The sequence below is a fragment of the Physeter macrocephalus genome, chromosome 5 (assembly GCF_002837175.3).
Source record: "Physeter macrocephalus isolate SW-GA chromosome 5, ASM283717v5, whole genome shotgun sequence".
NCBI classification, from domain to species: Eukaryota; Metazoa; Chordata; class Mammalia; order Artiodactyla; family Physeteridae; genus Physeter; species Physeter macrocephalus.
This window is the reverse complement of record NC_041218.1, coordinates 12,776,703-12,802,942: the sequence shown is the minus strand read 5'-3', so window position 1 is coordinate 12,802,942 and position 26,240 is coordinate 12,776,703. Positions and strand designations below refer to the sequence as shown.

The 26,240-nt window shown below is 42.0% G+C and overlaps 2 protein-coding genes across 2 annotated transcripts in view; one reads left to right on the top strand and one right to left on the bottom strand.

Moving 5' to 3' along the window:
• Positions 1 to 26,240, top strand: part of MGAM (maltase-glucoamylase) — a 145,471-nt gene that overhangs the window by 23,419 nt on the left and 95,812 nt on the right. The window lies entirely within an intron of this gene.
• On the bottom strand, positions 7,501 to 8,499 carry TAS2R38 (taste 2 receptor member 38). The gene is given in 3 exon segments (XM_024131880.1): positions 7,501 to 7,765; positions 7,767 to 7,950; positions 7,953 to 8,499. Coding segments are annotated over 3 exon segments (996 nt in total).

Here is a 26,240-nt window from a genome sequence, read left to right as displayed (position 1 = left end):
AGCCTGCGCGTCCGGAGCCTGTGCCCCGCAACGGGAGAGGCCACAACGGAGGGAGGCCCGCATACCACAAAAAAAAAAAAAAAAAAAAAAAAAAGAGATAACAAACGTTATCTAAATTGGGAATGAAAGAGGGAATAACAAAGCAGATACTATAGACATTAAGATGATAATAAAGGGATATGATCAAATTTATGGCAATACATTTACAAACTTAAATGAAAGAGACAAATTCCTTTAAAAGCACAACTTACAAAAATAGACACAAGAAGAAATAGACAATCTTAATAATACTGTATCTATTAAATAAATTGTAATTATTATAATTAAAAAATTCTTCCTGAATAGGAAATTTCAGGCCCAAATGACTTCTCTGGTGAATGCTATCAAATATTTAAGGAAGGAATAATACCAATTTTACAAAATCTTAAAGAAAATACAGACAGAGGAAACATTTCTCAATTTATGTTATGAGGCCAGAATAACCTTGATACCAAACTTAACAAAGATATTTAAAAGAAAAAAAGAAAAATAGAAGTTAGTATTTCTCATGAAAAGAGATGCAAAGATTCTTTTTTATTTCTTTTGAAATTTACAAAAGCAGAGAAAATTTTTACTTATGTTTGAGGTCTGTAGTGCTTTTGGTATTGAATATTAAGAGCAGTAGCAGTTAAAACAATAACAATGAAGCAAAATAACAAAGTCAAGCAGGAAAATGGAGACTTCAATACCCTTCTCCATGCCTCTCTTAGAGATATGGAACTTTTGCTGAATAGAAGCCAGAAAGCCATTTCTGGGTTAAAAAGAAATTACTGCAAAGCTTTATGAGGTGCAGGGTTAAGACAATATTCTAGGTCTGTAGTTAATACTGTATTTTTCACATTTCAGACCTATACACAAAGAATGTAGTATTTTCAGAGACAGAAGTGAATATAATTTGGACCGTTATACCCTCAGTGAAGTGTAGAATCTCTAGACCAACAGGTGTGTTTCATTTCAAAAATAGTATTATAGGGCTTCCCTGGTGGCGCAGTGGTTGAGAGTCCACCTGCCAATGCAGGGGACACGGGTTCGTGCCCCGGTCTGGGAAGATCCCACATGCCGCGGAGCGGCTAGGCCCATGAGCCATGGCCGCTGAGCCTGCGTGTCTGGAGCCTGTGCTCCACAACGGGAGAGGCCACAACAGTGAGAGGCCCACGTACCGCAAAAAAAAAAAAAAAAAAAAATAGTATTATAGTTTTTCTCTAGAAAAAGAAGACTATTACTCAGTTGAAATATAATAATCAATTTCAACTTTTCCAGGAATATATTTCCCCACACAAAGAGAAATGAACCAACAGGAAAGCAGGAAAATTTAGGAAAAATAATGTGATAAATGACAACTAAATACTAGAAATTTAACTAAATGTTTTACACATCAACCAGATCTTCAGACTGAGTGAAATAGTAAGGTCAGAGAAATATTCTACCGGTCATCATTTGAAGATAAAACTAGATCTAGGGAAATCCACTCATACAAATTCTAATACCAGACTTAAGTGGACCTCACTTTTAAAAGAATGAGGAAGTGGAAAACAAAACAAAGAAATACAAAATAAAAAAAATAAATAAAAAGTACCCCATAGGAACTGTTAAAATGTTCTTTAACATAAAGCAGGCAAACAGCTACTGAGGCACTCATACTTCTCTTCAGAAATCACTGATGTAATATATCATGTCAACACAACAGAGGATACAGTCATATTTAACTCAATCGTTGCTGAAAGGATATGTGTTAAAAATAATTCTTATTCTTTATAAAATATTTTAGAAAACTAGAAATATCAGTGATTGTTTTTAAGTTCAAGGTGGCACATGAGAAATTTGATAGGAGGAGCAGGCAAGATGGCGGAAGAGTAAGAAACTAGAAATATCAGTGATTGTTTTTAAGTTCAAGGTGGCACATGAGAAATTTGATAAAATATTTCCCTTCTACACAAAACCCATTAAAATGATATATACATATTTTTTTAATGAACAAATTTTTAGCCACATTCAAAAACAAGTAAGAGAAAGTTTCATGAACCAGAATTGGAGAAGCATTTCTAAAAGAGTAAAACAAACTCAAAACTACCACAGAGTCTGCTGCTTTACTATCATGAAGCAGAAACTAGAGCTGTGTTTCTTGGAAACAAATTCTTATATGTCTCTGCCCAGCAGACAAATCTAAAGCTAAGCCATCTTCAAGGTTAGTATCTACACAATTGTGAAGCCACTACACTAGGAGAAATTGCTGCCATAGAGTGTGGAAAGAATTCCTGTACAAACAGCTAAGTGACAAAACTGCTAAGTAACACCAATGTCTTTACAGAAGCACAGATAAACTCAACCACCAAAAGAACATATAACCTAGGAATTAAAGGTCATAATGCAGCCTAAAAAGGATTTTAAAGTAATATTTAATATTCTCAAAGAGCCAAAGGAGGTAACTGCTTCCAAAAACTAGCTTCAAAGAGTTAGAACCAAACATTATGATAAAGAACAGGTGCTTATGAAGAAGAACAAAATAAAAATTCTATTAATTAAAAAAATGTATTTTAATTTAAAAAAAACAAAGGGATTAAAAAATATGCTAGAAAACGGAGCTGAGAAACTTCCCTGAACATGTCTCCAAATACTGAAAATATTAAAGAAAAGTCAAAGACAAGAATAGGTCCAGAATCTAAATATTCAGCTAAAAGAATTTTCAGAAGGAAAAAAGAGAATAGAGGGGAGATAATATTAAAGCGATATGACCAAGAATTTTCCAGAAGTGAAGAAAACATGATTCCTAAGGTTAAAGGTTTCTCTAGCTACCAAGCAAGATTAAAAAACAAACAGAAGAACAAACACCCATAACTAGAAACAACAGAATGAAACTTAAGAAAATAATGGAAAGAAATTCACTTCTGAGGAGAAACTTTACATAGAAAAGAAAAATAAACTACAAAGGGATGAGAAATAGAATAACATTAGTAATACTGTTTTTGAGAAAACAAAGTAGCAATATCTTCATATAATTAAGATAAAATAAACTTGAATGTAGAATACTATACTCAGCTAACCTATCTTAGCTGGGCAAACAATTTTAGACATAGAGGATTCATAAAGTTTATAACCCACAGATCCTCTTTGAAAGGGCAAGTAACAAATATAGTCTACCAAGAATAAAAATTGTTAATAGTACATACTAAGATAGATGCAAAGATTCTTAACAATATGTTAGCAAGTCAAATAGAGCAACATATAAAAATAATACATTATGACTAATTGGGACTTATCCCAGGAATGCAAGACTGATTTAACATGCAAAATTTTTTCAATATAAATCACTGTGTTAACAAAATAGAGGAGAGAAACTATTCACTCGTTTCAATAAATTCAACCTCCATTGATAAAAATTCTTAGCATACTAGCAATAAAAATGACCTTTCTTAATCTGATAAAGGAGATCTATAAGAGATCTACAGCTGATATTATACGCAATGGTGAAATAATGTTTTCTTTGTAAGATCAGGAATGAGGCAGGATGTATACTCACATTACTTCTAATCAAGATTGTACTGATGGTTCCAGCCAGTGAAATAAGTTAAAGGCCATAAAGATTGAGAAGGGAGATATAAGCTCTCTTTTTTGCTGATGGCATGATTGTTTCAGTATGAAATTTCAAAGAACCTACAAAAAACTATTGGCACTATTAAATTCATTTAGGAAAGTGACAAGATACATGGTTAATGTACAAAAATTTTATAAACTAGCAGCAAATAATTGAAATATGAAAATTTAAATACCCCATTTAACATTACTGTATGTAACATTATAAAATATTAAATACCTAGGGATAATTTTATCAAAAGACGTGCAAGACCTCTACACTAAAAACTATAAAATATTGCTGAGAGAAATTATAGACAAATAAATGAAGAGCTATATCCTTTCATAGATTGTTAGACTAAATATTTTTTTCCATTGTAGTTTATTACAAGGTATTGAATATAGTTCCCTGTGCTATACTGTAGGGCCTTGTTGTTGATTTATTTTATATGTAGTAGTTTGTATTTGCTAATCCCAAACTCCTAATTTATCCCTCCCTGCCCCCTTTCCCCTTTGGTAACCATAAGTTTGTTTTCTATGTCTGTGAGTCTGTTCTGCTTTGTAAATAAGTTCATTTGTATCATTTTTTAAGATTCCACATATAAGTGATATCATATGATGTTTGTCTTTCCTTTCTGACTTACTTTACTTAGTATGATAATCTCTAGGTCAGTCCATGTTTCTGGAAATGGATTCTTTCTTATGGCTGAGTAATATTCCATTGTATTTATATATATACCACATCTTATTTATCCATTCGTCTGTCAATGGACATTTAGGTTGCTTCCATGTCTTGGCTGTTGTAAATAGTGCTGCTATGAACATTGGGGTTCGTGTATCTTTTTGAATTAGAGTTTTCATTTTTCTGGATATATGTCTGGGAGTGGGATTGCTGGATCATATGGTAACTCTATTTTTAGCTTTTTACAGGCTGAATATTTTAAAATATATATATATATATTTTAAGAACATACACACACACAGATGCTGCAGATCAGTAAACTTCTACAAAGAAATAATAAAAAGACAACTCAAGATTAAAAAAGGGGCAAACAAGTCAAATAGTAGCTTTATAATAGAAGATGTTCAAATGGCCATGGACCACATGAAAAGGTGCTCCATATTACTAGTTGTCAGGGAGATGCAAATTAAAACCACAACGAGATCGAGATACCATTCACCTCCACTAGAATGGCCCAAATTAAAAAAGACTGACAATACCAAATGTTGGTGAAAATGTAGAAAAGCTCTCCTACATTGTTGATGGGAGCGTGAAATGCTAGAATCGCTCTGGAAAACTCTTTAGCAGTTTTGTAAAGCTAAATGTACACCAACTTGATGACACAGTAATTCCACTCCTAAGTATTTATCTAAGAGAAATGAAAACTGTGGCTACAAAAAGATGAATTCAAGAATGTTTATTCATAATAGTTCCAAACCATAAACAATGCAAATGGTCATCAAAAGTGGATAAACAAGTTATGACTCACATACTATTAAGGGTGAATCTCAAAGGCATTATGTTGAGTTAAAGTAGCAAAACAAGAGTCTATACCACATAATTCCGTACAAGAGCAGGCAAAACTAATCTATGGGAAGAAATAATCTATGGAAAGAAATAACCTATGGAAAGAAATTAGTACAGTGGTTGCCCATGGTGGGTGGAGATTTACTGGAAGAGGAATACTGGAAATTTCTGTGCTGATGGAAATATTGTATATCATATTTGGGGTGTTGGTTACATGAAAAAATATATATATTTATATATTCATACTTATCCAGCCTCACCAAGTTGTACATTTAACATCTGTGTATTTTGCTGTGTATAAATTTTGCCTAAAAATGAAAAAAATCTGTAAACAAATATTGAACTCTAGTTAATTTTGCTTTTTGCAATGTTATAGCAATTCTGAAACCACTTTCTCTGTATTCTAGACATAAGCAAATGGGCAAATATATTGAGTATAAGTGGAGGATATTTCTCATGGTTAGAGAAGGGAGTTACAAATATATAAAAGCGGAAGACTAAAGTGAACCCTGTATTTTTGGATTGTAATTGGGGGCAGAGAGGAGAGAGAAATGGGGCAAAATGTAAAAAATGAGTAAATCTGCATAAAGGGTATACGGAAATTCTTGCAACTTTAAGTATGAAATTACATCAAAATATAACGTTAAAAATGAAGCTGTGGAGAGCAGTAAGATGTAATGGAGACCTGTCCAGAGAGTTTGTGAAAAAAGAGAGAAAGAATAAGAAAGGATGTCGTTTAAGGTTTTCTTTCATATTCCTCCAGGTACTCTAGGGAAAGGTGGAATTAAAAGGTCACAATACAGTTCAGTCAGAGGGTCACATGATCCAGCTCAGGAAAAAGAGCATCTGGAACAGTGGTTCTCAATATTGGTTGCACCCTGGAATCACCCAGGGATCTTTTTTTTTCTGCGTCGGCAGGCGGACTCTCAACCACTGCGCCACCAGGGAAGCCCCACCAGGGATCTTTTAAAGTGACGCCTGGGTTCGACCTCCAGAGATTTGATTTAATCAGCCTAGTATGTGGCCTGGGCATTGAGATTTTAAAAGCTCCCCGGGCAATTTTAACGTGCAGCCAGGAGTGGGGACCACTCTTGAGGAAAACCTAGGACAACTTTGGTGTCCACCAAGGAAAGGAAACCAGATGAAGGCACAAATTTTGCAGCCATTGGAGGTGGCCAAAAGGGTACTTTGGGAAAACTGAGAGGAGGGATTGGGGTTATCAAGAACAGGTCCTGAGGAGGAAGCAGTACTCAGCAGCACCCACAGCCAGCAGAACCAGGAGCCGCTGTGGTCATGGGCTGTGCTTTGAAGCCCATAAAGATCTATGTCTTTAGAGAGAAAGGTATACCTTTCTCTCTGCTGAGCCATTTAGGATGTGATCTGAGGAAAGCCTTCCCGGCTAGCTTCCTGTGCAGGCAGGCAGAGAATGCCGGTCTCCACAAATAGGCCTTCTAGTGAGGCTATTTTGGCAGGTTCCCCAACTAGACTGGCCGGTGCTTGGTACCGGGCAAAGCACTGTCCTCATGAGCAAGTGGAGTAGAGCCAGGACACACACAGGCTTTGACATCCAGGGCACCCACTGAGCAAGTATCTACCTCTCTTTTTCTCCCACTCTAAAGCAGGTGAATGTACATTTCTGAATCAGTGCATTTTCAGACAAAATGACCCATCCCCTGGTTCCTGTAGGCGTTTTAATGTAGTACCTCTTGAAGCTGAAGTGATGACATCATTGTTCTTCCAAGTTTGTCTTTTCATATCTTATGTTTCCATGAATATTGTGGAGCTTGAGGAGGATAATATAATTGCCACAGTAGTGAATATGTTCAAATACTATATGCTAGCACCTATATTTTTAAAAAAATATTTATTTATTTGGCTGTGCCAGATCTTAGTTGCGGCATGTGGGATCTAGTTCCCTGACCAGGGATCGAATCCAGGGCCCCTGCATTGGGAGCGCGGAGTCTTAACCACTGCACCACCAGGGAAGTCCCACTAGCACTCATGTTAAGAAAGAGCAGTCATGTGAAAAACCAACCATGCTATCTCGGGATTTAGATATCATTTCATGAGGGGATTTCTCATGGTTTGGCTTATACCAAGCACTAGTAAGCTATGGTATACAAAGAATTTACACTGAGTACTTCACTTCTCTATTTTGTTCATTTTATCTAGACAACCAATGCCATTCTACTTGCCTAGGCCATGTGTAGAGCTTTAATTATTTTTTTCTACTATGGGTGGGATCATGGATGTAAAGTAGAGAGACTTGGAGTTATACCTTAGCAAAGAAATTGGAATAGGTTTCTGAAGGCTTTATGAACAATCAGAGGCATAGTTATGAAGAGGCCGTTTCATGTCCACTCTCAACATAGATCTGGCATCCTGGGATCTGCCTTGCAGTCCGCCCTTACCTTTAGGCTGCTCTGAGCCCAGAGAAGAATGGTCTCCACAGCTCTCTTCAGTTTGGCATTGCCTGAGATCATCAAGACTGTGTGCCCCGAGGGGCAGGCTGCCAGTATCCCTGCACAGACCATGACCCCGATCTTGTTGTGCCACAGCATCAGCAAAGGCACCGAGATGAACGCAGCGCAGAAGGACACCACATACAGGCAGAAGAAAGAGACGAGACCTGAGTGCTTTGATGTGGGCCTCCAGGCTGGGGTCCCGAGAGTCTCTGGTTTTGGCCCTCCTTGTCCTCATGTGCCTCTCCAGGGAGACAATCAGCACCCCAGAAGAAACCAGAAAAAGCAAGAAAGAAGGGATGGACCCCAGGCTGCAGAAGAGGAAGGAATGAAAGAAATTGAGTTTTCTCAATTGAGTTCTGTATTGTTATTCATGAGTAGCATGGTTGCAACTGAGAAGTGAGATCTACTGAAAAAGTCCCACAAATAGAGAACAATGCAGACACAGGAGGAAAAAATAGCACCCAGGAGCATCTGGGGGATCTTCCTGGAGATCCAGCTTGCCAAGCGGAGGAGGAAGGTGTGAAAGAAATGGACAGTCTTGGAGCAGTAGAGGAGACTAAGGCGAGTGGGGAGCCAGAGGCCAGCTTGATTTACGAGCCTCCAGAGCATGAGGATGGTCTGGTAGCAGAGGCTCAGCGGGTCTTTTATCCACTGGAAGTGGGTAAGCTGGATGGCATCCAGAAAGAGCAGCCCGTGCAGGAGAAGCCAGGTGAGGCTGAGATTCAGCAGGACAAGATCACAGTTGCTCAGTGGCCACCTCCTCACCACGACCCAAAAATTCATCACGAAAATGAAGGCACTGACCAGGATCCCTACTGCAAACTCCAGGACTGAGAAGAACAGAAATGCATTCCTGACTTCGCAGGGCACAGTTACGACGGCAGTCAGAGTCACCATGATGTCTCTTCTTACTTGGCTAATCTAAGCCTCAAATACCGCCCAGCAGAGAAGGGTAAGCATACATTCTGAGCCACGACCTTTCCTTCACAAGACAGCCAGCTCTTGCTTTAGAGCTATCCCAGAGTGAGTGCATGAAAAGCTCTGACAGTAAACCTAGAGGGATAGTGTTGCTTTAGAATATCTCTTGGATACACACAAGGCTCATCATAAGAGTAGAAGAATGATGGTTCTGTCTCTTGGGTGATGCAGAAGCTTTGAATAAACCCAGGTGTTTCTGTAACAACAGCCTTCCCAGAGGACCATGGCCTGGCATCAGGGGTGCAGATAAGACAAGGTCTTGATTTCCCAAGCCCAGTTTTGCATGCCCATCTGGACCCACATGAGTGGAGAGGAGAGCAGGATTTGCTTATGGGTTTTAAGGAAACTGGCAGCAGATAAAGCATATATTCTCTGTGAACTGAGGTTTGAGATGGTGCCTCTTTCCATTTGCATGCCTTCTGTCACCCCGGAGGGTGACTGATCATAGACTGTGTTTTTAATATGGACAAGTGCATGGTTCGTCCCCTGTATGACTAGTATGACTGCCATTGCCAAAGATTTCATTCAACCATCATTATTATGCCAGGTGCTGTGCTTGGCAAGAGGAGTATCAACATGAACGAGGCCAGCATCTTGCTGTGAAGGGGTAGGGGCTGGGTATCTGGCCTGGATCATTCCTGAAGTCTTACAACTGCTCTGTCTGCCTCCCACCCCCCGCCATACCCCACTTTCTACAAAGCAGCAATAGTGATCCTGTTAACATATAACTAAGATCATGTCATTGCTCTGTTCAAACCTTTCAGGGCCCCCCATCTCCTTTACCGTATCAGCCAAGTTTTCACAGTGGCCTAGAGGTCCTGCATACATAATCAGGGCCTCTGTCCCTTCTCAGATGTCCTCCTCGGAAGGGCGCTCTGTGTTGAGAGTGTGGGCTCTAGAACCAAGCTCTTTCAGGTCAAGGCCTGGCTCTGCTGCCTCCTCTCTGTGAGAACTTGGCAAGTGATTGAACCCTCTTCATTCATCTCATATGAAATAGAGATGACGAACAAAATAATACCTACCTCAGAGGGTTGGGAGGACGACCCGAACTGACACATGTAACATGACTGGGATTGTGCTTGGCACATGACGTGCAATCAATAAATGCTAGTTATAGAGCTGTCATACGATCCAGCAGTTCCTCTTCTGGGTATACATCCAAAGGGAATGCAAAAGGGTATCAAAGATATGTCCTCATTCCCATGTTCATTGCAGCATTATTCACAATAGACAAGATATGGCAACAACCCAAGGGTCTGTTAATGGATGAATGGATATGGTGGAATATTATTCAGGCATGAGAAAAAGGGAGTCCTGTGATTTACGACAACATGGGTGGACCATGAGGACATTGTGCGAACTGAAATAAGCCGGACAGAGAAAGACAAATAGTGCCTAATGGTATCACTTATACTGTATGTGGAATATGAGAAAAAGAGTCAGACATAGAAACAGAGAGTACAGCAGTGATTTCCAGTGGTTGGGAGGTGGGAGAAATAAAGAGAGGTTGGTAAAAAGGTACAAATAAAGTCTGAGGATCCAGTGTATAACATACAATGTACAACACTGAACTGTATAAATAAAATTTGCTTAGAGAGTAAAACGTAAATGTTCTTACCAAATATATATAGGTTTCACATGTAAGTGAAAACATACAATATTGGTTGTTCTCTGACGTATTTCACTAAGCAGAATACTCTCCATGTCCATCTATGTTGTTGCAAATGGCAAAATTTCATTCTTTTTTATGGCTGAGTAGTATTTCACACACACACTATACACACACACACACACACACACACACACACACACACCCCACATCTTCTTTATCCATTCATGTGTTGATGGGTACTTAGGTTGCTTTCATATCTTGGCTATTGTAAGAAAGTATGTACATTTCTGAGAACAAAGTGAGCTTCCTGTTTGAACATCACTGAGCTGAGATTCCTCAGTCCCTGCAACCTCACTCTCCCTCACCTACTTAATTATCTAGATGCAAAGCAAAGGGGTGGAGGGGGAGAGACAGCAGGGAAGTCCCATGAGGCCTTGAGAAAGTAAGCCAAGACAACAGGAATTGTGAAGAAATGGCAGTTTATATGTGAAAGAGTGTATTCCTCAGGGAGAGAGATCATTTTAATTTAGACGGGAAAGTACGGCTAAACGACTTGAGATAACAGAGATAACTGAAAGAAACAATTTAATGTTAATGGGACAGACAACTGTCAGGAAACAGATGACTGGGATGGTGTTGTTCTGAAGTAGGGCCATGGTGACGATGGGGGATATTGCCCCCAGGAAGGTACCAGGGTAAGAAGGAGCCCTGTGCGCTGATGGGTGAGACAAGGCCAGTGTTGCCTTGTAGCAGGAGGTGAGACTGGAGGGCCGGGCTCCTGACCAAGACTGTTTCTTTCACTTCTGTGAGAATTATAATATAAAGTGATCCACGATTGGCTTCTTCTCGTCTGGCACCTGCCCCCATTCCTACCTAGGGACTGGCTTCAGTTCTTACCCTGTGGGTAGACAGTTATGGAGGTGATCTTGGGTGGCCTCGGCCTGCAGTGGCTTGAAGCAGGGTCTCAGTTCCCTGACCAGAGATTGAAGTCAGGCCGCGGCAGTGAGAGCGCTGAATCCTAGGCACTAGACCATGAGGGCCAGTGGTCAGTGAGAAGGCCCTGGCTTGTCTGCTTTGTAGAAATAAATTTCAGCAAAGAAATGGAAAGTAGTGAAACAAGTAAAGTTTATTAGGAGGAAAAAAGTACCTGTGAATAGGCGCACACGGGCTGGCTCAGAGAGAGTCGCGCCTCTGTGGTGGTTTGAATCACTTACGTGGGCATTTCTTCTGGGTTTCCTCTGGCCAATCATCTTGCTTTGCCTGGCTCTGAGTCCGTATTTGGTTTAACTCCGGGTCCTCCTCTGTGTGCCTGTGCATCTCTTAGCCAAGATGGATTCTAGCACAGAGGCCTATGGGAAGGTTGACACCACCTATTATGGGGTGGCGCCCCCTCCCTTTTTGGCCCCCGGGGAGCGTTTCTGCTCCTGTGTAGTTGGGAAAGTCTCCTTGACCTCAAGAATGGAAATATGCGGTCTCTTTATCTTTTATCTGGGCGGTACTCAGGTCCTCCCTGCCCCTGCCATTATCTTCATCTTGGAGTCTCTGTCCACAGGGGACAGACTCCAGCTGCTCAGCCTGGGGCCTGTCCATCTCCTGCCTCGGTTGTCTGAGACCAGTGGGAAAGAACAGGTAAATTGCCCTTAGGAAGCATGGCACCTGAGGATGAGTCTTGTGTCTCTGAACTCCCCAGATAATCGAACTGAAGAGTCATGTAATCCCTCCCATTTTCCCAAGTCAAAGCCACCTTGGGATCCAGAATCTTCCTATCCTTACTCAACAGCTGCCGCGAGGTGGCGCCAGACCACTGTGAGACCTGGAATTCCTGGCCTGCTCTCCGTGCAAGCTCACCCCAGTCATTGATTTACTCTTGCAATAATGTGGCCCGTATGTCACAGAAGTGAAATTTTAGACACCATTTATCATGCTATGGCAGGCTGAATGTCCTTTAATCTCAGAGTTGCTGTGTGCAGAGTGTAGTGATACTTCCATTTTACTGATGACAAAGTGGAATTTCAGGAAGGTTAGTTAGATATCTTGGCCAAGGTTACTAAGTGAGGAGTTAGGATGTTGATGCTTTTAGGTGGCATGTAGCCAAGAGTCCCGGGAATTCCCAAATCGAGCTCTGCCAATCACTCCGATTACATGAGAGGAGCAGCAGGGAAATGGGGTGTAGGGTGTGTGTTACTTTGTTAAAAGCTAGACCAGCGTCTGAAAGCTCCCAAGGTGGAACTCTGGTACAGCGTGGTTTGGAGCATGCAGTAGGCCTGGGCAGAACCCACACATTCAGCTTGCCATTCTGTTCGTGGTAGTTATTGCTAATTGCCTGCAGACTATTAGTTCTCTCCTTTTCACGCCAACAGAACCCCTGTGTTATTGGGTATGTCAATATTAACTAAAAATAAACTGCATTTCCCATCTTTCTTTCAGATAAGAGTAGCCAGTGAGACACAACAAGAAGACATTGGGTGGGATTTTTTAGAAAGCCCTTGTCTCTTTTTCTTCTTTCTGTGCCTGAACTAAGATGTTATGGTTGGAGCTCCAACCATGAGTGAAAAGCCAAGAGAATCTCAATCCTGAAGTTTTTGAGTTCGTGAAACCACAGCAGTGACTACTGTGCTCCAGAGAGAGCAGAGAAAGTGAGAAAGGTAATATCTTTCTGTCTTTAAGTCACAACGCTTGGGGCCACTGTGACTGGAAGCTGAACGCGATGACTAACTGATAACCTGCCTGTGGGAAGGGCTCTGAGTCCATTTGCGCATCTGGGGATGTGAAGCGAGGAAGCGCACAGAGGGAAAGGCAGCCTGCCCTGTGTCTAGGTTCGTTTGTCACGAAGAGGCAGAAAACAGGAAGCGCAAGAGAGGAAACAAAAGCAAGGACGTCTCTGCTTCCTGCATTTAAAGCATATCCGGTCCATTTTGAACTGTCAAAGGGAGGAGGGCAGAGAGGTAATGCCAGGGGAGATGAGGTTAAAGGTGGTCTCACACAGCTCTCATTTCTGTTTCTCTACCTTTCAGTTTTGCTCTTGCTGCTAACCGATCCTGCTGCAGTTTCTCTGTGCGTTCCATTCAGAAAGAGAATCTGGGTTGTCTGCTGCTCACACAGCAGGCGGTGTCTAGAGATGCCAGTCAGTTGAAGGACTGGCTGTCTTGGGTTAATGCCCAGCCCAGGTCCAGTCAGCACAGGTGCCAGCACGGAATCTTGTGATTAGGGACATACTTGGGTCACTTTCCCCAGCGGGGACCTGTGGGTAGGGATTGCTTTAGAAGGTGCTCAGACCCCTTTTTGAGCTTTATTTTGTCCACTAATATGAATTATGGAAGAGGAGGTTTTAAGTAAAAGCTGATAGAGCTGTGAGACATTGGATGACAATCAGCCCTGTTCTGTTTCTCTGTAATGGAAAAAGGAAGAGAACACGGAGCAGCAGTGACACTTTGAGGGTCACTGTCTAGCAGAGGCAGCGGAGATGGTGTGACACGGAGATTCCCAGAGAGCAGAATGGCGAGGGAGTATGTGGGAGAGAGAGGCCAAGCCAGAGAAGAGGGCAACAATGATAGCCAGGGCCTGTGTGTGGCTGTGAGACGTTATTGGCGCCTTTAAGACATTCCCTATGGCATTCTTTTCAATTTCCCCTGGGGTGGGGACCTGGGGGAAGCAGGCTCACAGGAAAATTTCTGTAAATTCAGTGTTTTATGTTGAAAAAAATTATGCATGCCATTACTTTATACAGCCATATTTTTCATAATTCCAAATATTGATTCAAATTGCCTATTCTTCTCCCAGGACTTTGACTAAAGTTGATTTTCCAAGAAGATGTGTTACATACCTCTCAGTGTGTCACCACATACCCCTAGATTACATGTATCCTGAACTAAAAAGCACAATTCTATAGGGAGGCCAAATAATTCAGAGGGACTTTGTGGGGATTTGAAGGTCCTACGATTGCAAGTGGTTATAGAAGTCAGCAGAGTGTTTCCAGTATGTTGCTTGTAGGTTGGACTGGAGTGGTTAGAAATTTTTGGTGAAGGTATTTACACTGGACAGAGGGAGACAGTGAGAGCCTCTCATAGCAGGGCCATCAGAGTCTATTTGGTTGCCAGGTATAGAAACTCACAGTACATGGCTGCAGGAAAGGATGATGTTGATGGTGATGCTGGTGATGGTGGTGGTGATGGTGATGGTGATAATGGTGATGGTGGTGGTGGTGGTGATGATGGTGGTGGTGATAATGGTGGTGGTGATGGTGGTGGTGATGGTGGTGGTGGTGATGGTGATGGTGATAATGGTGATGGTGGTGGTGATGGTGGTGGTGGTGATGGTGGTGGTGCTAATGGTGGTGATGATGGTGAGAGCCTCTCATAGCAGGGCCATCAGAGTCTATTTGGTTGCCAGGTATAGAAACTCACAGTACATGGCTGCAGGAAAGGATGATGTTGATGGTGATGCTGGTGATGGTGGTGGTGATGGTGATGGTGATAATGGTGATGGTGGTGGTGATAATGGTGGTGGTGATGGTGGTGGTGCTAATGGTGGTGATGATGGTGGTGATGGTGGTGGTGGTGATGGTGATGGTGATAATGGTGGTGGTGGTGATGGTGGTGGTGGTGATGGTGATAATGGTGGTGGTGATGGTGATAATGGTGGTGGTGATGGTGGTGGTGATGGTGATAATGGTGATGATGGTGGTGATGGTGATGGTGGTGGTGGTGGTGGTGGTGATGGTGATGGTGGTGATGATGGTGATCGTGGTGGTGATGGTGGTGGTGATGGTGGTGGTGGTGATGGTGGTTAGTAGTAGAAGCAGTGGTGGTCGTAATTGTAGAAGTAGTATTTTGGTGAAGAAGCAGGAGAATCACCTGAAATTCTGTTGTGTATTGGTCTTAACAGAAATAGCAAAAATACTGGTAGCTAGTCTAGGAAAAATACTGGTAGCTAGTCTCTTTACTTTTTCTTCTTTGGGTTTGAATAATCTCTTACTCCTGCTTCTTTCTATATGTCTGTCCTGTTCTCTTTTGGGCAAACAGGTATTTTCGGTAAAACCTTAATTTCTGCCTCTCAGTAACATGACGTGATCCCACAGCCTGAATCTGATTCAGACTCTGTGTCTCAAATCCTAATTTCCGGGCGAGAGAATCCAATTGGACCAGGTTGGATCAGCTGTCCAGTGCTGGTCCAGTCAGCTGTAACTAGTGAGTTAGGACTGTATTGGGGTCCCTTACAGGATTGGGCCGGTTCCCTGGGCGTGGGGTAGGGGAGCCATGGGGGAAATGGTAGAAATCTCTAGGACAAGCTTTGGACTTAAGAGAAGTATCCATCTGTGAGGGGAGGATGGTGGAATTTGATAACGGATGGGATCTGAGCTTTCCTCTTTGGGACACGTGGTGGAGAGTGAACTTTGAATCTGTTGAATGAATGAACAAGTATTTAGTCTGAGAAAGCAATTTCTGGATTTACCGACTTCAGACTCTGTGAACACTGGATTACTAGATTGAAACTAAGTTAGCACTAGTTAAACTTGGCCAGTATTTGAGTGACCTTTAGCAAACCATTTTTCTTAGTTTTTTTCCTCATGATACATGGGGAGTAAAAATTCCTGCTCTATTTCTTTGTGTGATCAGAGAGATAATACAGATTAAAGTGCTCTGAAAACTGCAATGTATTATACAAATATAAAGTTTTATTACTAACAGGTGAATACTAAGTAATATATTATTCCTAATAACTCTCTCCTTGGACTCACACCGGTGTTTGCATGTATTCCTGTCTGTGGGGGTGAGGTAGGAAAGGATGAAAGGTCGTGTAAAGCTGCTGAATAATAGGTGTTTCACCAGAGAAGGAAATGCTGTAATGCCCAGTGTTAAGTCTCTTTTATTTTCACCTTTCTTTGAACACTTCCGGGCAGGGAAATTACTCTCACTCTAAGCAACTTCTCCGTTGCCAGATAGCGTCTGATGTGAAGAGCTTATTTGGGGAATGGAAGAAGGAACTCGGTTGCAATAAAAAGAAAGAGGTACAATTTATACAATTTTGTAGGCTGTAGAGGCTGTGAGAGAAGCTTTGTGACAAGAAGGTGTGGAGGCGGCATGTGCTTGGGAGTGGGGGGGTGGGGAGAGATGGGGGAAGAAGGAAGGTTAAGGAGCCTCGTAGAACAAAGTCATGGGCTGCGCCGCTTTTCCGCCTCAGCCTGTGGTTCCGCGTGGGAGGCACTGATGCTCCGCACATGTCTGGTGGTCCACGGATGCGAGAGAACACCCACTGCGGCCCAGGCTAGTGAGGCTCTTCCTGGGGGCGGATGAACCGAAGGGCGAGTTGTTAACAGAATTTAAGCTAATGCGACCGCTTGCTGGCTTTCATTTGACTTTATTTTCAGAAAAGACAAGTTAGGGAGGGACTGGGAAACCGACGCTGGATATCAGGGACTTATTATCTCAGCTTAGGCGCAAAATAATATATGTCACACATATTCTCACCCCTCATGTACAGCGAGGGCAGTTGAGCTTCAGAGCATTGAAATGACTGCCCAAGGTCTGTGGAAAGTAAGCAGAGAATCCAATATTCAGACCCCAGCTAGTTTGTTGCCAAACCCCATGCTCTTTCTATGACACCATACAGGGAACTACTAAACCACCAGCTGAAGACTTAACATGGAAACAGTGTCCAAGAGATGATTTAACTTGATTTCAATGTTATATCTACCTGTTTCAGATCAATAAGCTTATTTAGGAATACCTTCAGGATTTTCTAACCCACCCACAGTCCATTGCTGGTAAAATCCAGACAGATGAGTATCTTTTCATAAGGATTTTATTCCAAGAAGGGAGAATCCATTGCCATGTTCAATGCTAGGAGAATGGAGAACACACACTGGGGCTCAGCTGTCCCTTCTCCACTCAGGAGGTCAGAATAGGCTCCTCACGTGGGTCTGGCTTTGGGGAGACTGAGGGAACTCAGCCAGCGGGGACTTGATGAGAGGCTAGCTTTCCCCTGAGCACTTTGGGGTATGTTCACCCATAAGACAGAACGCTATTCTTGAATGTACTGTTACTTCAGTAGTTCAGAAAAGAGGAAACGTCAATGTGAATTGTTTGGAGAAAATTTCATCACCAAGTGGATGTTAAACTTGGCTTTGCAATAAGAGAGGGGTTTGCACAGAAAGCAGAGGACAAGAGGATGTAGACACCGCCCTGGTGGAGGGCTGCCCTCAGGCAAAAATGCAGAAGCAGCCATGAGCCAAGTTGACTGGTGCGTAGTGAAAAACACTGGAGTAGTGGAGTCCAAGTGACAGTGAGGGCCTTAAAGAGAGAAAGAAAAGTGCGATTTATCGTGAGAACTAGACCATGGCTATTTTAGGTTTTAGAAGAGAAGCCTGAATAAAGTTCTGTTTTGGGAAAGTTGCACACGGCGAGACGGGTGTTCTTGCCCAGGATTGACTGTGATCCACTGGCTCTTTGGTCTTCAGGGAATGCCCATGGAGGATCTCTGGGTAGCAGAGTTCCATACTTTTGGGCCACTCCAATGGACATGCAGCTTGTACAGCTCCCAGTGTTCCCTATGGATATGTCTTGTTCAGTTTGGAGGTGTGGGAAGAAGTAATATTCTGAGTAAAGACTCACAGAGACAGATAATCCTGCACGTTGAGTCCTAGGCAGAGAAATCCTAGGCTCAGAAATGACAGCCTGGGCAGTGTCTTGCCTGCGATGGGTCCCTGTTGCTGGTGGACGTCTCCTTGTTAACAGAATCTCCGTGATGCGGCGGCTCTAGGGTACTTTTCCAACAATGTTCCTGACTTTCCCACAACTGTCTTCCCTTGTCTTTCTGCTGCAGTTTCTGAAGCAGGTCCCATTCTTTCTTACCTCTGTGCCTTGCTTATGCTGATCCCTTAGCCCCCAAATCTTAACGTCTCTCCTTCTTTCCCACTCCCATCTATCTTGGCCTTTAATTTCTTTCTTTCCTGTCCCTCCCAATTGGGAGTGTTCTTTTTCCAATGACATTTGTCAGTGCTGCCTTGTCTTTTGTAGCGTAGCCATTTGACTTCTTACATGCTCTTGGCTGTGAGGTTACGGAGGCAGCACTCGCATTTGTGTTCCAGTGTAGGCTCGACCAGGCTGCCTGTGCTTGCATTCTGGTTTCACCTCTTGTTAGTTACACAGCCTTCGGGCAGTTGCTCTTTGTGCCTCAGGGTTCTCAGCTGTAAAACTGGGGTGATAACAGTCAGTGCCTCGTAGTGTAATTATGAGGAGAAATTGAAATCATGCCTGTGACTCATTTAACATAATGCATGGGCCATATAAGTGTTCCATAAATATTGCTGTCATTGCTATTCTGATAGATGCTTGTTTATAGCACACGTATAATAACTAAACATTGAATTGACTTGTGTTTAGGAAGTGGTTATCGTATTTTCAGGGGTTGGAAGGAGGGAGGAGGCCCAGGAGCTACTGCATGATCCAGACATGGCACCATGGGGTCTGGGGAAGGGGCTTGGCTGGAGAGTTCTGAGGAGGAGGGTTTGTCCTCACCTTACTGGTTCTCATAGTTGCATGGCCCCCATGGCTCCCAGACAGACATGTTTTCCTGACAGCCTCAGGCTCAAGTAAGGCTGTGTCACCAGGGTCACAAACCACTCTCAGCATCACAGTTCTGTACATTGGTCTGTCCTGAATCATCTCTTTTTTAAATCCAGTGGCTACACTTTTCAGAAGCTCTAGTCAGGCAACATCATAGAGTCAGTGAGTAGTACAGGGCCTTGGGCAAAGTATATAGCTGCCAAAAATTTTTCTTTTTTAAATGTTAACACGCACATACTACATTCCGTTATTAGACTAATGCAAACCTCACAAAATTACTAGGTCTGACGCTCCCCGTCTGTAAAATGAGGGGGCTATATGTGGTGATCTTTGAAGTTTTTTTGGGCTGATACTAAACGGTCTGCGTGGGCTCTGATGAAGAGTGGACAAGTATCCGCATGGCAGTTCAGATCCTTGCAGCTGTCAGGCCGTTGTGAATACTGATGAGATAATGTCGGCAAAAGGCGTCAGTACCCAACAGGCCTCCATACACCTTAGTTTTCCTTTTCTTCCGCTTTTAGCTCAGAATTCTTTGTCATTGTGATGCCAAACAAACGCAGTAGATCAGGGAGGGGTTCCCAATACCTGGTCTGCAGGTCTTACTGGTTCCCAACATTTCTTTTTTTTCTTTTAACGTTTTGTTTTATATTGGAGTACAGTTGGTTAACAATGTTGTGTTAGTTTCAGGTGTACAACAGAGTGATTCAGTTATACATATACATGTACCTATTCTTTTTCAAATTCTTTTTCCAATTAGGTTGTTACAGAATATTGAGCAGGGTTCCCTGTGCTATACAATAGGTCCTTGTTGGTTATCCGTTTTAAATATAGCAGTGTGTACATGTCAAGCGCAAACTCCCTTTTTATTTATTTATTTAATTTTTTTATTAAAGTGTAATTGCTTTACAGTGTTGTGATACTTTCTGCTGTACAATGAAGTGAATCAACTATATGTATACCTATGTCTCCTCCCTCTTGGACCTCCCTCCCACCGTGCCCCACCCCCACCAGTCTCACCCATGTAGGTCGTCACAGAGCACTGAGCTGAGCTTCCTTCTCTGTTGGTCAATGAAATGAGAAAAATAAGGACAAGAAAGTGAACTTTTCAAAAAGATAAATTCACTCCATTTTAATAGTCTGTGTCCACAATGAAATAATGATAATAGATGGTGACTTTTGTTTAGTTTTTCTCGGTGATACACAGGTTATAAATTTAGGTCCCTTGGCCTAAGTTTTTCTTGAATTTTCACTGATCCATAAAAGCAAATGACCAGGAATAACAGTAGTTGAGCAGAGCTTTTTCAGTGATCCATGGTTAAAAATCAGTTTTTTTAAAAAACAAAAATTTCCATTATGTCACAGACTGAGACTTTTGTAAATTTAAAATAAAAATAACTTACTAGAAAAAGAAAATTAAAAACCATATATATATACACAAACACAAACTCCACTTTTTAACTATTAGGGTCAATGGACATAAGTTACCATGACAAGTGGCAATAGAAGCTTCTAAATATTTATCCTCAATTTTAGTACCTATTTCCTTGGGACTGGCAATAATGGGTTCATGGATCACTGGCAGCACTTGGAGTGGCACCCAGGCAAGGACACTGCCCTACTTTGAGGGAGGGTCTGCCTAGCAATAGAGTGGAGTTCTTAACCTGGGGTCTGTGCATTTAATTCAGAGAGCAGGTGAACTTGGAAGGGGAAAGTGTTTATGTTTTTTTCTTTGCTGAAATACTGACATTTAATATATCTTTCAAAATTTAAAGTTAGGCCACAAATCACAGTAGTGTGAGCAGTACCTAAGACTTTGATTCCAAGAGAGGTCACGGATACTTTTATATCATATGTTGAAGATAATCTCAAAGTACTGTTTACACTATTTTGAAACCGCAGTAGCTATTAGACCAGCTGCTAGATTTGTTAGTTAATACAATATATCATTAAAGAAGCACATACAATACTACAATTTAAAAAGTATTCTAGGGGCTTCCCTGGTGGCGCAGTGGTTGCGCGTCCGCCTGCCGATGCAGGGGAACCGGGTTCGCGCCCCGGTATGGGAGGATCCCGCATGCCGCGGAGCGGCTGGGCCCGTGAGCCGTGGCCGCTGAGCCTGCGCGTCCGGAGCCTGTGCTCCGCAACGGGAGAGGCCACAACAGAGGAAAAAAAAAAAAAAAAAAAAAAAAGTATTCTAGTAACTGTAATTCAATGAAATTGGTTTCTTTTGTATGCTTATTTTGTATTTTGTCTCATGCATTTAAAAATGTAATTCTAAAAAAATGTAATTCCAAGAGAGGTACCCTAGGAGGTACCAGATGGCCAAAGGGTCTCTTTAACACAACAAAGCTTAAGGATACCCCTCCTAGAGGCAGGAAAAGAAGAAAACTATTTTGAAAACATTTTCAGAATTATTTCCTTCAAATCCAGATCAGTGGATGAGATTAGGGATCATTGGGAGAGATGGGGCTCTTCTGGGGTACCAGGATCATTTTTTTTTTTTTGCTCTTTATCATCTACACTTTGTGTCAGTCTTGTTCTGCTACCAGGCACAGGGAGCATCCTCACTGCGGCAGAGACATTCAGTGCCCCAGGGGTCAGGGTGGTTACTTCTTGCCCAAGGTCTTAGGGATGACTGCCTCAGAGAGACCTTGATTACTAATTAACTAGCAAATCTGATCCTGAAAAAGAGCTGGGCGTTCATTTGCTTTTGAACTCCATTAACTCAGTACAGTAACCAGTTACCAGGGCTGTGGCTGCTTTCTGTGGACCGTGCTCTGCCTTGATTGCCAGCGCATCCTTCAGAGAGAGGGGGCAGCAGCGGGGGTGATGAGGTATGTACCTGAACTGTGTGCTCTCTTACAGCTACCGATGTATGTGCGCAAGTGTGCCTGGACTTGTGCTCATCTCTTTCAGTCAAATGCCCTTGTGAATTGGTTAAACACAGACCAAAGAAAGCATCAACAACAAACCACAAAATTACACAAACACATATTAAACAAAATTCAGCTCTATTTTTCTTGGGATGTATGTGTGTGTGCATGTCTGTGTGGTGATGAATGATTTAATAGTCAGGGTGAGGTAACTGGTAGAAATTCTTTGATTCTTGAGATGAGGTGGGGGAAGTGAGGGGAAGGAGTTAGAATTTGGAAGTTAGATTAGGGCATTTGGGGATGTTCCTTCTAAAAGGATGTGGAGCTGTGACTGAGAAGTGGTATTTAGAGAACCCATCATGGTCAGGAAATTGAGAAATCTATATATTTCTATGGGCAAGAGTCTAAAAGTGTGTGTGTGTGTGTGTGTGTGTGAAGTACTGGGGTGTGTGCACGCTTTGGTGTGTAGTGATTTCCTGTGGGGTCTGGAAGGAGGTTATGAAGGGAAACACTCGGCGTCTGAACTGTCTCCTGTCGAAATGGAACGAAAGTGCCTAGGGGAATGGGGAAGGTGATGGATTTGTTGGCTCCTCTCTGGTAAAACAAAGTAAGAGAGGGTGGTATCCTCACTAGTTGTTGAGAGTCCAGCTAAACGCACGTGGGCATTCCTTTTCTGATGGGCCGTGGAGGTGAGAAGGGAGAGTTGCAACTGGGGAAACAGGAGACCAAGATCAGTCCCACAGGTCTCACCCATGGAAGAAAAAGCTTCCATGGGTTCCTGATAGAGGGTCTGAATGGCAGCTTTCATGTGCTAAAGGGACCTCCAGATCTCCAAACTGTCTGTTGCTCTTTGTCACAGTGTGGAGCAGTGTGTATGTGTGGTGGGCAGGTAGAAGGAAGAGGGAGGGAGGGGTCTTTGGTTTGCTGTGCTGAGAAGGACCAAATGATGTGGAGGACCTTCTGTCCCGTACCCCCAACTGAAGACAGCTCATCTCTGTTTCACTCACGCTTCCACAGATGCCAATGATTTTTATTATCTGGCATCCCTCACAAATGAGAGTTTTGATGGGCTAATGACGTTGCTCTATAAACTGATCCCTGAGCATGGAAGACTAAGGACTAGATGGCCCTAGAAGAAGAAGTTTTCCATCTAAAAATTTCCAAAACTGCAGAACGTGATGGAGCAGATAAGCCTTAGCACACCCTGCTGCTGGGATCACCGTAGGTCATAGCTGTCTTCTAGACACAATCCCTTTGGGTTCAGATGGGGAAAATGAGGCCCAAGTTTTTCCAAGGCCACACAGCTAAGTCAGGTCAAGCTGGCTCTTAGACCTTTGCACTTTGGATGTGACCAGACTAGGGAGAAAAATATCGTTAGCTCCTTTTTTCCTTCCCATTCTCTAAATATCCAACGACAATGTACAAAGTCAGTAAATTTTGCCCAGGAGTTTTGAGGAATAGCCATGACTTGCTGGGGTCCTCTTTGCAAGTTATTCTCAGCCTCTGTGAAACTAACCCTCTCTTTTCCACGAGAGCTCTTGCCTTGTGTTATCAAAGCATTTTTGAGAGAAAGGCTTAGAATGCCATATGTAAATCAGCTAATGGCTATAATTCAGAAAAAAATGAAAATTGATTATCCAGTTTTTCCTAATGAATTCAGATAGCCATCTCAGTAGTTTGGGCCCCACCTGCTTTATCCATCTACTTTGCCTAAATGATTATAACAGTACCAGGAAAATGAGCTTTGGCAATTATTCGTATAGCCATTTTAATTCAAGAAAAAAATTACCATTGGAGTCTGCACGATTTATGTATAGTAATAATTTGCAGCTTTTCCGTGAGATTTTCCCTAAGCAGCCGAATTAAAATTGCAATCCTCATTCACGTTCCTCGTCCTTCCCCCGCCCAAGCTTTATTTTTCTCCACAGCACTTACCAAAGTCTATCCTGTGGATATTCATTTATTTTTTTGTCTCTTTTTTTCTACCCACAGGAATATAAGTCCCATGAGGGCAAGAATTTTTACCATTTTGCTTGTTGTTGCATAACCAGCTCCTGGAAGAGTGCTTGGCACATTGTAGGAGCTTAATAAATAATTGATGAGTGAATAAATAAACTGCAGTCAGATCTCCTGTTCCTCCAAAGACAAAGGATTGATAAACATGGGGAACTGGTTCTCCTGGCTCTCACAGAGAATTTAAAACAGTCCTGTAGGTTGTAAACTTCAAGTGAATTGACTACTACAACAGATGCTTACAAAACCACTTTGAAACCCCCCAGGGGCTGTGGAGACTGAAATGTTGCAGAATTCTTTCCTTTCTTTCTGTAAGCTTCCTACCCGGAGGTTGTCTTTGGAAGGACACAGGCATCTCCCATGCATCCTCCATCCTCTTAAATTAAAAACTTTTATCATCACGAACGTGTAAATTTTCTGTACTTGCATCATACGTGGAAGTGGGCTTTGGATTCAGACTGCCTGGACCTCAGGCAATCTGGAGTCTCTGAGGCTCAGTTAGCTCATTTGTCAAATGGGGATAATACAGTCTCAGCTTAGAGGGTGGTTGTGGGGACGAAATGAAATAATGTACCTAAGTGCTTCGCCCAGTGCCACACACGTTCTAAGTACTTGGTTAATGACCCAGGTACTATTTGACGAAAGCACAATCTCACCGAAAGCCTAAGTTGGAGTACATTGCGGGCATTATTACAGGGAATACGGAGTAGTGCTTACAAGTTCTGGCTGTGTGGTCCAAAGGGCGGGTATTCAAATTGTGGCTTTACTCCTTATCAGCTGTGTGACATCAGGCAGGTTATGTGGCCTTGCTAAAGCTTAATTTCCTCATCTGAAAGCGAAGATGGTAGCAATAACTCACTGGGAGTTATAACAAAGATTACATGCAACGGATTATGTAAACCTCTTAGAACGTTACTCAATTACTGGTAGTGATTATTATCATTAAAATTGCACAGTTTATGTTTGTCATATGAAATAGAATATCCAAAGATTGATGACAGACTGCCAAGTAACAGTTTTTTAAAACATTTTTTCTTTGATCTTGATTTTTTTCTAAATTGCATTTCAAATTGAGATGATAGGTTTCACCACTGAGATCCATATAATTTGGGAAGTAAGGTGAATCAGATGATACTGATGAGGGTTTTTTTTTTTCCTTAAGGTTTAAGGAAATGTTTCTCTTCTATAGCTAGAAAATAATTATCATTGTTCCATAGAGCCAGTAGCCATATTTGAATATGATGCAAAAGGACTTTTGATAGGAGGCAAACAGATTTTTTAAAATGCAAGTGATATTTTTTCAAAAGTCATATTTACCCATGTATATTAATTATCTATTGCTGCATAACAAATTACCCCAAAATTTCACAGCTTGAAGCAATGAACATTTATTATCTCACAGTTCCTTTGGGTTAGGAATACTTAGCTAGGTGGCTCTGGTTCAAGGTCTCTCATGAGGTTGCAGCCAGGATGCTGCCCAGGGCTGCTGTCATGTGAAGGCTTCACTGGGGCTGGAGAATCTGCTTCTGAGATGCCTCACTCACATGGCTGTTGGCAGGAGGTCTCAGTTCCTTGCTGGCTGTGGGCCCTTTCTATAGGTCTGCTTGAGCGTCATTATGGCATGGCAGCTGGCTTCTCCAAGAAGTGATCCAAGAGAAAGAGGAAGGAGGAAGATGTAATGCCTTTTGTATCCCAGGCTTGGGAGTCACACACCATCCGCTCTGCTGTATTCTCTTTGTTAGAAGTGAGTCACTAAGTCCAGCCCACTCTCATGGGGTGAGGGATGGGGGGCTTGGCTCCACCTCTTGAAGAGTATAGAAGAATTTGTGTATCTTTATTTTAAAAAAACCCCACCATATCATGATTTTGAATAATATTAAGTTTTGTTTTATTTCATAATTTACTCCATCCTCTCTCTATAGATAGCTATACTATTCACAATCTTTTGCTGTTATATATCATGTTACAGTGAAGAACCTGTATCTGTACATACATTGCTTTGCACACATGCAAGTGTATTTTTTTTTAACATTTTTATTGGCGTATAATTGCTTTACAGTGGGGCATTAGTTTCTGCTGTATAACAAAGTGAATCAGCTATGAGTATACATATATCCCCATATATGTATGGGGATATATGTATCCCCATACATATATCCCTCTTGCATCACCCTCCCACCCCTCTAGGTGGACACAAAGCACTGAGCTGATCTCCCTGTGCTATGCAGCTGCTTCTCACTAGCTAATCTATTTTACATTTGGTAGTGTATATATGTCCATACTACTCTCTCACTTTGTCCCAGCTTACCCTTCACCCTCCCCGTGTCCTCAAGTCCATTCTCTACATCTGCATCTTTATTCCTGTCCTGCCCCTAGGTTCTTCAGAACCTTTCTACTTCTTTTTTTAGATTCCATATATATGTGTTAGCACATGGTATTTGTTTTTCTCTTTCTGACTTACTTCACTCTGTATGGCAGACTCTAGGTCCATCCACCTCACTACAAATAACTCAATTTCGTTTCTTTTTATGGATGAGTAATATTCCATTGTTTATATGTGCCACATCTTCTTTATCTATTCATCTGTTGATGGACACA